Raw genomic sequence first — 17,222 nt, 5'->3', positions numbered from 1 at the left:
CTTACTTCGTCGTCGGAGCTCCTCAGCATGGGACCTACCCGCGACCGTGTTCCTGCATTGATGAAAGGGACACACGGCCTTGCGGGATATAACCCCGGAAGTCTGAGGGCTCGCGGTCACGTGGGCCATCACAAAGGTGAAAAGAAAAGAAGGACTAGTGAGACCCAAGTCCCATATGTAAAAACTAAAAAAGGACTAGAAGGAGGCTAACAACAATGACCTAGCACAGAACATCCCACAGGTGGCAAATGTTCTAAAAATAAACACACCACCTCTAAAAGTAAAATATACAAGGAATGAAAAGAGAAAAAAAGGGAGGAGCATTATCTATAGACACAAATCAGGTTTGATTTTAACAATGGCCGGAATATATAGTTAAAAACTATGGGCCAGTAGAGTTCTTATGGGATATTACTCCCTACTCGCTCCAATTGCCAAGTCGGGGAAATACCTCAAGGAGGAAGACAAGGTGTGCATGATATATTATACCCCCTTCAAGAGTAAGGAGGGGACAGCCAAGGCAGGGAAAAAGGGTCTACTCTAAGGTATGAGCCCTAGGTCAGAGTAGTGGCAAATATGCACACCCCACGTGCGGCAGGGATCAATTGGTACACTGAAGCCAAGGGATGTCATCATTGAGCCTGTGAATATGGGTCTCCAATTTGAATATCCAACATTGTTCAGTTTCAAAAAGAGAGTTGGGGTTACTCCTAGTATGCCCTTGGGAGTAAATAACAACCCACCACATGTCGTCAGGGCTATGTTGGAGTTCCAAGAAATGTGCACTCAATTTGGTGGTAATTCAACCCCACCTGATATTACTGCGGTGTTCATTAATCCTTAATTTGACCAATCTGGTTGTCATGCCAATATACCGCAAGCCACAAGGGCATGTAATCATATACATATAATTACGGGTATTGCAATTCGTGTGTTTGGTAAGGTGCCAAGTACCCATAGGTTCTAAATCCAGGGTGTCTAGCCGTCTAGTCAGAGGGCAGAGATTACACTGTCCGCAGGGATAATGACCTGTCACAGGCGGTAAGCCCCATAGTGTAGTTTGTTTGGCTTGTCCTGTACAAGTACGAGGGCGTGTATGGACCACGATATCTTTGATGTTGCTTGTCATCTTGAAAGCGAACAAGGGTTTAGGAATGGGTGTGCCCCCACTCTCTAAGATTAACCATCTCTTATTGATGAATTTCTTGATGTTATCAGACAGAAGGGTAAAGGTAGACACACAGGTTAAACGATTATCAAGTGTCCTGGGGGAGGGTGACAAGAGTGCCTCCCTGTTATTGTTCCTAGCTCGCTTGCTAGCAGTGTTGACAACCTGAAGAGGATAGTGTCTGTCTCGCAGTTTTTGAGCGAGATCATCTGCTTGTTGCTCAAACAGTCGGATGTTACTACAGTTGCGGCGTAGTCGTAAAAATTGCCCATAAGGTAGATTCTCCCGAAGTGCTGTAGGTTGATCACTGTCAAACTGTAACAGACTGTTTCTGTCTGTTGATTTATGGTAGGTGCAAGTCGTAAGTTTACCCTGCTCAATGGTAATCGTCAGGTACAGGGAATGGATCTGTGTAGAGGAGACTGTGGCAGTAATGCTGGCTGCCCTCAAAGCTAGACAAGCGGGTTTTGGCAAAATAAATTGTACACCCCTTTTGTTAGTCACATCAAAATCCAAATCTGTTTCAAAGCCTGTATAAGGAATGAAATGATCCGGTTTCTTCTTTGGAGACTATGAGAAACTAGGTAAGTGGCCCTCTGGGGCTTGATAATAAGAAATAAGCACTAGAACCATTGCCTCAACATGAGGCTTGGCTTACTAGGTGGAAGCAGGCATGGGATTAACCCAGACTCAATGGAAGGAGACAAACTCCACTGGTTTTTAGGGCGGCAAATATGGTCTTATGAGCCCTAGGAAGGTGGTTAAGCTTATAACACCATTAGTGGTTTAAGGTTAGAGTAGAATTTAGGAAAATCTTCAGTGACATTCTTTAACACAACCTTGGGAGATGGGGTCATTCAACATCCTAGCACTGATTTTCCCTGCGTCGCACACCTTTGAAATCTGCCCCTGTGGGTGAGCATGATGCTGAGTCTGTTTGTCCCTACCCAGTTGTAAGCACGGTGGAAACCTGTAGTGTTTTGAACTAGCTCAGTTATATAACCATCGACAAGAACAAATCTAAACCCTCACTGCAAGCACTGTAAATCTGTCTTTACACCTCGATCTGAGATGTGATTGACACCGCTGGGTCACCGTAATTGGAGGAGATGCTGGAGAGAATTGTAAACAGACAAGAAGAACCATTCCACGCTATGGGAAATCAAACTAAAGAGAAACAGTCCCTAGGTCGCAACCAGTACACTCATTTATATCTTCTAATGTTGCTAGTTTAAAATGCCCCTATGTCTGACATACTCTCTCAGAGTCATCAAGAATTGGATGTGTTTTCACTCTACAAAACTCAGTCACATGGAAACTAAATTTCTCCTTCACGTTTTCTACTTCAGTCCATAACTTCCTTTCCGGTCTGTCTGATGTTAATATAGGCCCTAAAGCCTTTGGCTAGGTCTCTGGGTTTCGTACATGACTATTTTCAATTTTTAATTTTACATTAGTGCTCTGGCTAAGTGTTGTATTTGCTGCTCTGCAATCAGAAGAACATTTTTTTTTTTACTCTTTCTGACTTTCTATCTGCCACCCAATTTTGTTTTAACTGTGAAAAGTTGATCCTGGATGGCTTATCAGGTTTTTTTGTACATGTGAATTCATATGAAATTCTGCAACCAGGCTTCTAATGGCACCCATAAGGTTTAACCACCATACTACTGCTGCATTATTTCAGGACCCTTTTCCTTGGACAGCTGTTGCAACTGGTTGAGAATCTGCAGGACACAGAGCATGGTTCATTCCTAAATTCCAGCGCTATAACTGCCTGCACAAAGCTTTTCATCGGGGAGAATAGCTTGTAACACTTTTCCTGTCTGCATTCATCTTTCTTCATCTTTGGGTTTTCATTAAAAAGTGAAGTGTCATGTTTTTTAGACATATTTTTTTTATTTATGTTTTTTTTGTAGCTCAATCTAACCAAAGAGGTTTCAGCGCACTTGAAATGAAACAATGAAAAAGTTGAGAAAGTTCTCTCGCTTCCACTGAACAAGGTGCTGCAATAAGGACTAAGACAATGAGGGAATTATGGAACAGATATTCATAATGTACTATTACTAAAGAATGTGAGGAGTATAAACTTGGAGAAGCAAAGAGCACAGGTAGAGAAGGGCTTAGAAAAATGGGGGGAGAACAGATAGGACCCTGAAATGAGGAAGAAACAGAATCTGGAGTATCCCAGAGGTCTGCGATACAGAGTGATGACAGGAGGAAGGAACAGCGGAGGAATGAAAGGCACTGAGAACAGACATGTTGAGCGGGCACTGGGAGAATATATTACACACTGATGGGCAGAAACAGGCAGCTGAGGCTTAGTAAGCAAAGATGACCTTAAGTTCTTTGAAAATAATTTTCACTATTGCTTTGAATTGCGAAGAAGAACATTTGCAATCAACAGTAAGGGGAAAAAAACTATTATGTGCAACTTAATCTGAAGGATCATGAATGGACAGGGCTGAAATTGATTGTTGAGTCAGGAATGTGTTGTAAATGAAGGAGCCCTAAGGATTCAGATGGAGCTGCAACAGCTGCGTTTTTAGTTTTTCCAGCAGCATGAAAACAATTCCTTAGTGCATCATGCAGTAGTGAATTCTAAAGTGTTAGGGTAGCACCAGAGAATGTCGGGTTAGCAGCTTCATGATGTGCAATTTTTTTTTTCTAGTCAGTGTCTTTGCTCCTCAGACTTCTCTGGCCAACTGAAGTTTCCAGTGCCTTTTGAAAATATTGCAGTTTTTTTAAATATAACTCTCGACTCCAAGGGGAAGCAACGTAGGTGTCTAACCAGAGACCAGCCTGGTTGCTGAGTGAAGAATGGCTTTTAGGGGTTCAAGGCTAAATTTTGGTCCTTCACTCAGAACTGAGTTTCTATGATCAGTATAGGGAACCACAAGATCATGAAGAACTAGTATGAAGCCCGAATGCTGGAGAAAATGCTTTAGTTATTTTAGGGAGTAGATTGTTGATCTAACTGCAGAAACTGTGTTGCCTCAAAAGAAGACATGGTAAGCTGGCGATCCAGCCGGATGCCAAGTGATTTGACCTCTGTTGCTAATGACGAATAAAATCCAATTGAGTCCAACAGCCAGCTTGGCATACAGTTGAATTGCAGTGTGTCTATAACGTTCTATTGTTTCTGGGTTCAGTCTTAATACATCCATTATTCAGGTTTTCATATGCTGATTTCAGAGTTGGATGTCCTTAGTTGACAATCTATTCAGATACAATTAAGTATGATCTGCATATAGTCAAATTAGCCCCTTTTGAAAGTATCCTTAGTGGTTCCAAGTACATATTAAAAAGACTAGGGCTAAGATGGAACCCTGAATGACACCACATAATGTGGGAGCAACATAAGAGTTGCAGTTGTCAATGTATATGAAGTGTTTTTGGTTTGAAAGGCAAGACGAGAACCAATCAAGGACTATTCCTTTGATATTCATGCGTTGATGAAATATGCATGAATTGGTGGTTTCCATGATGTCGGGTGACAAATCAAGTAAAATGAGCAGGCATACACCACCTGTGACAATAAAGGAATAAGCATCAAGTATTTTTAATTTTGCAATGTCCTTACTTTGAGCCTTGCAGACACTTAAGTGGTAAGCAGTTTTTTTTTTTTTTTTTTAGAAGGGCGTTCAATTGGTTGGAAACTATTTTCTCAATCACTTTATCTAGCCAGGGTAAGTTTGTGACTGGTCAGGAGTTGGAGAGCACTGCTGAAGATTTCTTTACCACAGGAATAATTTGATCTGTTTAAGGGTCTCTGGGAAAATAACATTTCAAAGTGACTTCAAGAAGAAACACCATCATTTAGTTTGTCCTATGAGGTAAGGCCCTATGTCATAATAATGCATGCTAGATGGAATGCTGTCATAAAAACATGACAGCATGTTGTTAGACTTTTCATCCTTGGCGTGGTCTCCCCTAACTTTTTGCCTCTGTTTTCCAGGTTTTTGATGTGTGCCGGGCTCTGTTTTTGCTGTTTTTGTTACTCTGGGCACTTTACCACTGCTATCCAGCCAGTGTTAAAGTGCACGTGCTCCTGTATAAAATGTGTATGTAATTGGATTTCCATGATTGGCATATCTGATTTACTGGTAAGCCCCTAGTACAGTGCACTAGAGGTGCCCAGGGCCTGTAAATCAAATGCTACTGGTGGGCATGCAGCACTGGTTGTGCCACCCAAATTAGTAGCCCTGTAAACATGGCTCAGACCTGCTACTGCAGTGTCTGTGTGTGCAGATGTTAACTGCCAATTCGACTTGGCAAGTGTACCCACTTGCCAAGCCCAAACCTTCCCTTTTCATACATGTAAGACACCCCTAATGTAGGCCCGAGGTAGCCCCGTGGGCAGGGTGAAGTGTTTGTTTAAGGTAGGACATATACTAATGTGTTTTATATGTCCTGACAGTGAAATACTGCCAAATTCGGGTTTTCACTGTTGCAAGGCCTATCTCTCTCATAGGTTAGCATGGCGGCTACCTTTAATTATTATTAAAGCGTAGATTCCCTTTGGGAGCAGACAGACATGTGGAGTTTGGGGTCTCTGAGCTCACAATTTAAAAATATATCTTTTAGTAAAGTTGGTTTTGAGATTGTGTGTTTGAAAATGCCACTTTTAGAAAGTGAGCATTTTCTTGCTTAAAGCATTCTGTGACTGCCTGTTTGTGGATTCATTGTCTGGGTCAGTTTGGCAGTTGGGCTGTTTGCACCTCTCTCTAGACAGTGACACAAAGGAGCTGGGGTGTAGTCTGCATATCCTGATGAGCCATCTGTGCTAGCAGGGAGGGGAAGAGTGGTCACTTACACCTGAAAGGGCTGTGCCTGCCCTCACACATTGCAGTCTCCAACCCCCTGGTGACTGTCTAGGGCCTGGCCTGGGCAAGGCAGGATTTCACAAGCGAGAGACTTTCCTTTGAAGTAAGCCTACTTCAAAGGGCAAAATGGGTAAAAGAAGGACACCCGAAACCACAGACTTTAGATCACTTCTGGACATCAAGAGGAACCTCTGCCTGGAGAAGAGCTGAAGAGCTGAGGAGAAGTGCTGCCCTGCCTGAGACTGTGCTTTGTGGAGCTATCCTGCAGTTGCTGCTTCTGTCTGTGCAAGGTGACAAAGATTTGACTTTGTGTGCCTTCCTGACTGTGAAGAAATCTCCAAAGGCTTACCCTGAGCTTGCCTCCTGTTGTTGAAGTCTCAGGGCCATCAAAGACTTCTCCTGCCAGCACCTGGACTCTCTTCTGAGACTCCTGCCAAGTGGTGCCCTATCCAGTTCCTGGGTCCTTGGAAGGTAAAGCTGGCAGACCAAGACTAAAAATCCACGCACAGACCGTTGTGTGGGGAAAATATCGCCGCGTCTTCCGAGACGCGGCTGAAAAACGACACGCTGTCGGCTTCATGGCAGAAGATGTCACTCCACCGGCATCGCGGCTGGAAAATCAAAGCACGTAGCTGGAAGAACGTCGCGCAACACCCGCTGTCGGAGGCTGATAACGTCGCAACCTACATTGCGCCGTTTTGCTGATAACGTGCGGCAGGATTTTCAATGCAAACCTTGCTGAGCACAGAAAAAAAGACGCAACGCCTGCCCAGACCAGAGTACTGCCCGGATCGACGCATCACTCGCCTGCGGGGAGGAAAAACGATGCACGCCGACCTAACCGGAGAAGGAGAAACGACGCACGGTCTTGCTTGCGGGTGAGAAATCGACGCTTTGCTTACGTTTTTCGACCCACACTCACCATTGACTGTTATTTTGACGCTACCCAGGTACTTTTCAACGCTAACAGTGTTTACCCGTTTACAAAAGGATTTAAGACTTTTTGCTTTTTAATTAATAACTTGACTTGTGTATGTTGGATTTTTGTCGTTTTGGTCTTGTTTTGTTTAGATAAATATTTCCTTTTTTCTAAACCTGTGTTGGGTCATTTTGTAGTGTTTTCATTAAGTTATTGTGTGTGTCCTGGTACAAATACTTTACACCTGAACTCTGAAGTTAAGTCTGCCTGCTTGTGCCAAGCTACCAAGGGGGTGAGTGGGGTTAACCAAGGGTGATTCTCCTTTACCCTGAATAGAGTGAGGGTCTTTGCTTGGACAGGGGGTAACCTGACTGCAAACTAAAGACGCGATTTCTAACACACGTACTATTAAGAGAATGCCTGTGATAGGTACAAGGCTTCAAAAAGTGAACAAGTTGGTTCAGTGGTAATGCTAACAGTTTGTGCTTGATTGCCATATTTTTGCCTAGACTCTCCGTGTTTTTGATACCATCCAAAATAGCAGGACAAAGAAGAAAAACTCTCCACTTCCCTGATGTGCATGTTGTAACCATGGTTGGAAGAGAGATGACCTTGTGCGGATTTGTCTTAAAAGGAAGATGAGAGAAGTTACATTTGCTGCCGTAGTTTACTTATGCTTCTGCAATGGGCACTGTTTGCACGTTATTGTAGTAAAACATGAGCAGATAATAAGTGAACTCTCTTCACTACATGATATAATTAGTGGCAAAGTTATATACCATACCACTGCAGAGATGGGGTTAGACACATGCACCAATTGGTGAGAGGAGATGCTGAATAGTTGAAGTCTGACTGCGGACTTGATGAGAGCATAAGGTAAGTGTGTAAACTGTGCATGGCTTGGCATAATTAAAGCATAGTAAATTAATAAAGCAATAGGAGTTGGATGGCTGACAGGGTAGACATGTTCGATAAAATGTGATCAGGGCTTATCTAACATTCACTCTGATTAGCAAATTATATGCAGATCATTTCTGTAACCACCATGATCATTCTGATCTACATGATTTGTAAGCAAGTACTACGAAATAAGTAATTATATAGTCATAAAATGGCAACAATTGGACTTTGAGGTACACGGGCAGGGACTTCATCTATTATTGTGCAGATAAGAGATTCTCTGACAGGTTTGTCTGACTCCTAATACTCCCTGTCCAACAAAGTATAACTCCCTGGGGAGTAGAGAGACACCTGGCAGTTCCACTTTTCTGGGAAAATTATCCATTTCTTTTTGGGGCCAAGTGGATTTACCAGATGTGAACCACAATGAAATTGGGGCAAACAAAAGGATAGAAGTTGGTTTTAATTGGTTGGGCTGATATTATGTCCCCATATTTAGGGAATGATTGTACATTTTTTTTTTTTAAACTTAAGATAATCTTCTGGGATCAGTTAAAATTTACTCAAGACATCAGTAGAATCCGTGATCAGTGATTGTCATATGATGTTGGTGACCAATGATTAACAAGTGTGTTACATGTCACTGTACTGATGGAATATCAGAGGCAAGATATTTTTGATGTTAAGTAACACATACAAATATTGCATTAGACACTAAAGGACCAAATCAGAATGTGTGTCGCTCAGTAGGAAGTTTGGCAATGTTGAACAATTCAGTAGGATTCTTGCTTATTTTTTAGATTTAGATGCTGAGATTTTGCTTTGCCAATGTCTGCGTTATACTGTTCCATCCTTTATCTAAATTATAGTTTTACTTTGTTATATATATATACATACATACACACACAATTTCATTTGTCCCCCAAAAAAACTAAACTACTTACAAATCAGTATATACCTCAGATAAAAAATTCAATAGATAAAAAGTATTAAAACGTTTGACAGCCGCATAAATTGAAGAGTGAGGAAGCTTATGAGAAATCAAAGCTCTGATTATCAAAATTTGGCAAGAAAGAAGCAAAAATAGAAAGGGGTGCAGGGGTGTGCAAGCTTAGCATATTGTCGTCCTTCTCAAGGAGAGAGAAAGCAAATGAGTTCAGAAAACTGGGGGGGGGGGGGGGGGGGAATAAAATTCATATGCACCTATACTGCAAGATTTTTGATAATCCATACCTATGGTGTACGAAGGTGCTCTGGTCTCCTCGCACACTATAAGAGATAGCTCACTAGTAAAGAGGAAGGCGGTGAGCCCAGGTGCACCGTTAGTTGATGGTCACAAGCTATCCTAATTTGTAAAACATAAGGCACTGCCCCAAAGAATTGTTAATAACTAAAGTGAGCTGGGGCACTCTCTAGATGGAGCTTGGAGGCGCGAGACTATAAGAATCGCATTTTACTCTAAGCTTATCTCATGCAGAGATCTCTTAATGCCTCTGATCTACATGTCAAGCGTATACTGTGCAATCTTCTGTAGCCCAGCTAGTATTCCATGTACAACAATACCCAAGGAGGAGTGAGAACTCACTATTGAGGTCCTCGACTTCCTAATTTCAAAGACAAAATATACATAAGGGAGGGAGAACTCAAACTTTCCTAAATCAAATTCCTGCTCTAAACCGCGTGTCCTTCCAAACATCACCAATGATTGTGAGAAAAGCACCCAGGTAAATTAGTGCTCTCATCACATCAACTGGATATTTTCGGATATATTTGTGGGGTCCTCACCCACAGTTACCAGCCGTGGCCTGCTTCATCATCGAACCCTCACTCATATCACCTAGTGTGATTGAGTGGCTCATTCCTTGGCAGTTATTTACAGCGTGCACTGTGGAGCTTTCCTCACTCTACCCACAGATCAATACAGTATTCAGAATTCAGCAGGTCACCAAGTCAACAATATGCTGAGCCTCTCTGCAACCAGGATCCATTGCACAAGGCAATGGGGGTTGAGTCTGTATGTCCTCAGTTCAGTTGTCTAAGTACTGAAGTCGAGTCCTTCTGGTTTACAGCCAACAATTTATATCTGCAGTGTGGTACATCCATCTGTCCTAGATCAGTGCCTCTGGTCCATGATAACTTCCAATGCCCCAAAACAGTACTCTTAGGATACAGCACATAAAATAGCTAAACAAGAATTCATACCACAAACCTACCGCTTACAAGGGATCTCAGCCCCTCCTTTGACCTGCTGCGCCTACAGTATAGACATATAGTCTTTCTGAATCTGCTCTAGTATTCAACTCTGCATGGCATTTGTACTCCAGCACATTTATTTCACAAAAGACACAATGCCACTCTGTATGCATACCTTTAATTCCAGAGTTGACATTCGTAGAGATTCTTCATTCTTCTCTCTCACAACCTCCGTATCTGTCAAGGTCTCTTCGCTGCAGGATGGTAAACAACCCTGCTTGGTTTGCATCATCTCTAGCTTCAAGCTGTCAAACTTAGTCATGAACCATCGATGAGCTTCCTCCAGGTTAAGTGAGATCTGGGGAAGCAGAGGGAATAATAGAGCATTAAAGAGTGCATGTAAGGAGCAAAGAAATACAAACTATTCACAGATTTACAACAATGAGGTAAAATTCATAACTGAGGCTTGATGTGCCTAGATTGTTCTTCCAATGATGTTCCCTCGCTAATAAAGGTTCAAGAGGAACCATCCCAGCTTAACCCTAGTGAACTCAATTCTCATCTTTGGCAGTGGTTTGCAGTAAGTCTTGCATGAAAGGGTGAGGGACATGCCTTTTAGTAAATCAGGTCCTCTTGACTGTTAGCTATAATAATGGTACAACCAATCTGAAATATCTATCCAACTCAGAAACATAATCGGAAACTGCATCACAGAAGTTAACGGGCAAGGTCAAGAGAGAATCATTCTTGGACATCACAAACGTTAGTTAATATAAACCACTGGCAATCACTCTTGCTCTCATTTCAGTCCTTTGTGTTTTAGCTATCTGTACTATAACAGACAGGCACCATCCGTAGGCAAATCAGCATTGTGCCCCACAAGGGACTCTTCATCCTCCGTGCAATGTCTATGCCACCTGAGTTTCATCGAGCCTCAGAGAGGAAGCATAATTAAGTTTATCTAGGGATGTCAGAACTATTCAAATGTGACATTACATGGCAGTTTGGGATGGAAAGCTGTTAGTGCTAAGTTGTATAGGGTTAGTCCCTGACAGTAGTGACACAGAAATCCAAAAATGAATGACTAGACCGCTGCCCAGAGCAATTACCAGGGTCTGGTATTAATTTGAAGAGTCCACCCATCACTGTTTTGTTTTTGTTGGAAATGGCCCTTTTTGCAGGGTTATCCCCAAACTTTCTGCTTCTGACCTCCTGTTTTTGATCCTGTGTTGAATTTCATTTTGGATGGCTTTAGGACTCTGGGCACTTTACCTCTGCTGACCAGTGCTAAAGTGAAAGTGCACTGTCTAAATTGTGTTGGTGATTCAGTTATCTATAATTGGCTTATATGATTTGCTAGTAAGTCCCTAATATAGTGTGCCATGTGTTCCCAGGGCCTGTAAACCAAAAGCAACTAGTAGGCCTGCAGCACTGATTGTGCCACCCACGAGTAGCCCCGTCTCAGAACTGCCCCTGAGGTGTCTGGGTGTGCAGTTTTTACCTGCCACTTAGACCTGGCGAGTGCACCCACTAACCAGGCCCAAACCGTCCCTTTTACTACATGTAAGTCACCCCTAAGGTAGACCCAAGACAGCCCCATGGGCAGGGTGAAGTGTATCTAAATGGTAGGACACATACTGGTGTGTTTTACATGTCCTCATAGTGAAATAATGCTAAATTCGTTTTTCACTATTGCAAGGCCTATCTCTCCCCTAGGATAACTCGGGGATTGCCTTGAAATGTCTTTCAAGTGTAATTTCCCATTGGGATCAGATAGAGATATGAAGTTTGAGGTCTCTGAACTCACAATTTAGAAATACAATATAAAAACCAACTTCACCAAAATATGTAAGTTTGAAAATGGCACTTTTAGAAAGTGTCCATTTTCTAAAAGTGGCATTCTGTGGCTCTGCCTGGCTGTGAAATACACGTCTCGACCAGGACGACAGTTGGGCTGTTCACCTAAGACAGTCACACAAAGGGAGCTGAGGTGTGCCCTGCACCTCCTGATGGGTCTTCCTGGGCTAGTATGGTAGGAGGGCGGCTGACACTTGCACCTGAACAGGGCTGTGCCTGTCCTTACACAAAGCAGTCTCAAACCCCCTGGACTGTTTGAGGCCAGGACGGGAAAGGCAGGGTCTTGTGCACTACAAAGACTCTTTAGAAGTTTGCTTATTTCAAAGGTAAAAATTAGTATAAGTATTGGGCCTCTGAGAGCAATACTTCAGAACACTTCTGGACTGAGGACATTCTGCTAGGAAGAAGAGCTAGATGCCATCGGAGGGACTGCCACTCTGCCTGTTACTTTGTTGTACTGGCCTGCTGCTTGCTACATCTGTTCTGGGAGTGAAGGACTAGACTTTGCTGTCTACATCCTGCTTCCAAAGGTTCTCCAAGGGCTTGGACTAAGCTTGCCTCCTGTTAAGACGTCTCAAGGACATCAAATACTTAATCTGCCAGCAATCATGCTCTGTTGCTGAGAGTCCTGACTCGCCAAGTGGTGCCAAATCTTGACCTGCTGGATTCATTGACCCGGTCAGATCGCCAGGAACCAATGCTGCACCGGCTTCAGCATGCCTCACCTCCTCAACTCCGTGCAACGTTGTTGCTTCCTCACGTTTCCAAAGGTACTCTACTGGGGGCTCATGAGTGGCGTCGGGAACGACTCAGTCAATGATGTTGTGATAGACTCAGTTGAAGCTATTGTGTTTCTAAGCGCTTTACTGATATTTAGCCTTAGAAATTAGTTTCTTTGCTTGAGTACGCTGGATTTGTGTCGTTTTGGTCCTGTTTTACGCAGATAAATATAGGCTATTTTTCTAAACTTGTGTGGGGGTACTTTTGTAGTGTTTTCACTGTGTTACTGTGTGTGTGTGTACAATTACTTTGCACATTGCCTTTGAGATAAGCCCGACTGCTCATGCCAAGCTACCAAGGGAGTGAGAGCAGTGGTTATCTTAGCTGTGTGGCTCCCTTACCCTGACTAGAGTGAGGGCCCCTACTTAGACAGGCTACAAACCGCTGCCAACTAGAGACCCAATTTCGAACAGTTTTTTCAGCGTAACTTCCTTGGTGTAATGGGTAAGCCCAGACCTGGATCCTGTGGATCACTGTGCTGAGAACTCAAGGTGCACCTCTGATGAAGGACAAAAAGGCTGAACAATAAGTGATGTAGGAGAGGTAAAGCTTCAGCTTACAGTAAGGTGAAGGGGGAAACAATCTCAACTAAAGCATCAGAATATGCAGCTAGCAAGTAGTTCCACGTGTAGAATTCAGAAATGAAATAAATGTACACATATGACTTCCTGCAATGGCTCTCACTATGGGACACTGGTTCCCAATGACTAACTAAAGGCCTGATTTAGAGTTTGGCAGAGGGGTTAATCCGTTACAAACATAACGGATATCCCGTCCACCGAATTATGATCTCCATAGGCTATAATGGAATCATAATACAGCGGACGGGATATCCGTCATGTTTGTGACAGAGTAACCCCCTCCTTCAAACTGTAAATCCAGCCCTAAACCTACCAAGATGTTCTCCTTAACTGCTAAAGGGGCAATCATGTTCCAGAGTCTATATTCAAGCCATTGTGGTTTCCCTGCAAGGGCCTGACTATGCTACGCAGGTGGTAAAAGGCTGCTTTGTTGGAAACCACCAATTTGCCCTTCAGAGTGCGGAAAAAGGGTAAAAAAAAAGCAGCTTATAACTACATGACATCTACATGGAGGCTGGTGCTTTGTAGCCACCAATGATTATTTATTAAAGTGCATGTAAAATGAGCGCCCCATCCACAAGTGAGGCCTCTTTCATGACCGATAATGACTAATCATAGTGGGAAAAAAAGACCCCTTTGGGTCACATATCATTGGGTGTTGCCAAACATAATTAAAACCGAAAGAGAAATTGAGACCTGCTTCGAGAGGATATGAAGAGCCTATTGCTGAGAATGAACCACAAGATAAGCATGGGACATGGAAAAGCTGGAGGAGACTAGCCTGCCTAGCATTTCATTAAGGCTATTGCCTTTACATGGGCATGTGCAACTGTCCCGAAACTGCCTCAATCTCAATAGCGTGGCAATGATTGTTCAAGACTGGATTTCTCACAGGCTTACTCGTTTGCATCTTGGTGATCATCCATAGTCAATAAGTAAGCCTAAAGAGAAGGGTAATTATCCACCTTTGATTTTGGTCATCTATTAACATGATTTAGAAGAAATGATGGTGTTTCATGTGCAGGGGATGTCAAAATATGCACCATGGAGAGCCATGCACATCAACAAAGTCTCTCCCAATTGCATAATCTGGGTTGGGTTAACCATTTTAATTATACAGTATACCTCCAGACTCCGCCCTCCGTTTGCACCAAAATAGAAATAGTAAGAGCCTTTCTTGCTCTACCTATCGTTCACCCTTTCAAAGGAACTGTTAAAAAGTTATGTCACAACTCAGTCTTATTGGGGAAGCATTTCGAATGAACAGTCAGTAACACCCCTAACAAAAAAGTAACATGAAGGACCCACTGATCTAAAGTAATCTGCTCCCAAGCGGACATCAGCTAAGCAAATGACACCTAATTAGAGAATTGAGGATGGTTATTTATGCCTGAAGGGTTTATGCTAGGAATTACCATAGGCTAGCAGTAGTTACTTTTTGATGTCTAGTGTTACCCCGCCTGCACTCTTGGACCCCCCATGAACTACTTTTCAAGTAGATGCAGGAGGGTGGTTTGTTGAGCAATGGACTCAGTGTCACAACATGGATATGGACTCTCAACAATAAATCCCAAAAGGAGATTTCTGACTGCAGAGCTGGCAAATATTGATTCACAGACTGGAAGGCTAAACCCTGCCTGTTACCCACCATGAAGAAGGCTTACAGGTGCCAAGAACATGTGACATTCATAGGAGAGGGACTCCACAAGTTGTGCTGTATTTCTTAGACCCTAAGAAGTATAGGCACAGTGTGAGCCTTGAAGGTTTTTAGCAGCCCTCTTAGCCTAGCCACATCTGAAGTGCCCACCAGATTTGCTGCTTTGTATCGTGGGTGATAGAGAAAAGCAGATCCAATTTGGTTTCTTTTGAATGCCAGGATGAATGAATATAAACTAATACCGGAACACATTTTCTAGCTGCTGTTTTAACAATAATTTAAAATAACTTCAGGATACCAAAATGATGTGTCACTTCAACCTATAATATTAGAACTGTGATCCCGCTGGAAAGTGTATCATGCTATTAAAGAATAAATAAAAAAAACGTATCTTTGGTAATGAGAGCCATCTAAGATTCTGGAAAAAAAGGATCTTATCAACAAATTTTAGAGAGCCTTTGTACAGTGTTCTGATAAACAGTATAAAAATAGACAGACTGCACATGCAAATATGAGTGACCTGGATTCTCTCTGAAGTCTATCTGAGCTTCAAAAACTCAGGGGCATGCAAAGGTTGCAACGGAAGACATTTTGCAAGCAATGCTGAATGTAAAAGTTACTTACCTGTAATTCTAGTTGTCTGTCATAAGTATTCTCTCTTAATCCATAACAGGTAGAATATCTGCATATGTGCAGAATCCCTGGAACAATTTATCTAATATTTTTCATATACGAAAAAAGTGAAGTTAATGAAAAAATGCCTTCAAGAACCAATGTCTTCTGAAGCTTTTAAAATACAAAATACATCTTATTTGTCAAATTAGTCAAGCATGACATTTGACTGAACACAAGTGTTTTAATATTTGTAAAAACATAAAACATGAAAATAAGATGTGCACAAGTACACACACCTGCAGCGTCAGCTCTGACCTTGCACATTCAAGAATTCCAAATGGTGTCAGATTTCTTATCCTTCAGTGCAGCGTTTGTTTTTAAACATAACTTATGGGAGGGTCATTATGTAAAATAAGGAAATAAGGGCCTGAATTAGAGTTTGGCGGAGGGATTACTCGGTCACAACGGTGACAGATATCCCGTTCCCCAAAATCTAAATTCCATAGGCTATAATGGGATTTAGATTTTGGCTGACGGGATATCGTTCACTGTTGTGATGAAGTAACCCCTCCCCCAAAATCTAAATCAAGTCCTTAGTTACTTACCTGTAATTCCAGTTCTCCAGCGTTGGTTTCTTTCATAGGTTCACGTTTGACTCAGTCATTAAACTGGGAATCCCCTGTACCTTTACAAACAGCAGTATATGCATAAGTGCACTCATTAACATTGAAAAAAAAAAAACAATGTAACCTTTTCCTTCCTATCCACATTATTATATAACCCATACTCCAACCAATCAGAACCCACTACACCCAGCAGTTCCCTTGACTGAAGCTTCGAGCGGTCAGATTTTCTAAACCACAATATTTACCTCAACATTGAAAGCCTCATTACAACAGGAGGTTGATGGGTTGCATGTGAATCTATGAAAGATGGCAATGCTGGAGAACTGGAGTTACAGGTAAGTAACACATTTCCTTCTCTAACATTGGATCTTTCATAGATAATCATACTTGAATACAGACTAACAAAGCAATGCCATCTTACAATAAGTGAGGGAGGGATGAGGCTTAACTCGAACAAACAAACTCCTGAGAACTGTTTGTCCCATTGCAGCCTCTTTACTTGTATGAATGTCAAAGCAATAATGCTTTACAAAAGCTTGAGCTGTTTTCCACGTAGCAGCTTTACAATTGTCATCCAAGGAAACTCATGCATAAAAAGCTTTTGTTGCTGCCATTGCTCTTGTTGATTGTGCTTTAACTCTTCCTTCAAATTATCTTTACATGGCATCATGACCTGTAATATATGCTGTAATCCATTTTACAATAGTCTGTTTCGACCCGGCATGCCCTTTAAATCCCAATACAAAAGGCACAAAGAGTTGACCCGTTTTAAGTATAATCTTTGATGCATGCAAGTAAAACTTTAGGTATCTCATAATGTATGATGAAGGCAATGCCCTTTCAGCTGATTTGCAAAGAATGTTGGTAAAGTAATCTTCTGCCGCATGTGAAATTTAGTTGGTACCGTTGGAATAAAATTTGGATTGCCATAACTGTCACTGCATCCTTTTTAAAACTTAAATATGGTTCTTTACAACATAGAGCCTGTATCTCACTCACTCTCTTCTTGCTGTTGTGATTGATAATAAGAAATCAGTTTTCCATGTTAAATGGTTCAATGTTGCTCTATGGATTGGTTCAAATGACGATTCCATCAAAGTCGC

General features: G+C 42.1%; 1 protein-coding gene across 1 annotated transcript in view; it reads right to left on the bottom strand.

Moving 5' to 3' along the window:
* CCDC150 (coiled-coil domain containing 150) overlaps positions 1–17,222 on the bottom strand; it is a 192,498-nt gene that overhangs the window by 8,067 nt on the left and 167,209 nt on the right. The window contains exon 27 of the mRNA XM_069213090.1: positions 10,179–10,361. Coding sequence (XP_069069191.1) covers positions 10,179–10,361 — 183 coding nt within the window. The remainder of the gene's footprint in view (positions 1–10,178; positions 10,362–17,222) is intronic.

Source organism: Pleurodeles waltl, chromosome 11, assembly GCF_031143425.1.
Source record: "Pleurodeles waltl isolate 20211129_DDA chromosome 11, aPleWal1.hap1.20221129, whole genome shotgun sequence".
Taxonomy (NCBI): domain Eukaryota; kingdom Metazoa; phylum Chordata; class Amphibia; order Caudata; family Salamandridae; genus Pleurodeles; species Pleurodeles waltl.
The sequence above is the reverse complement of the archived record's forward strand: the minus strand, read 5'-3'. Positions and strand labels throughout refer to the sequence as shown.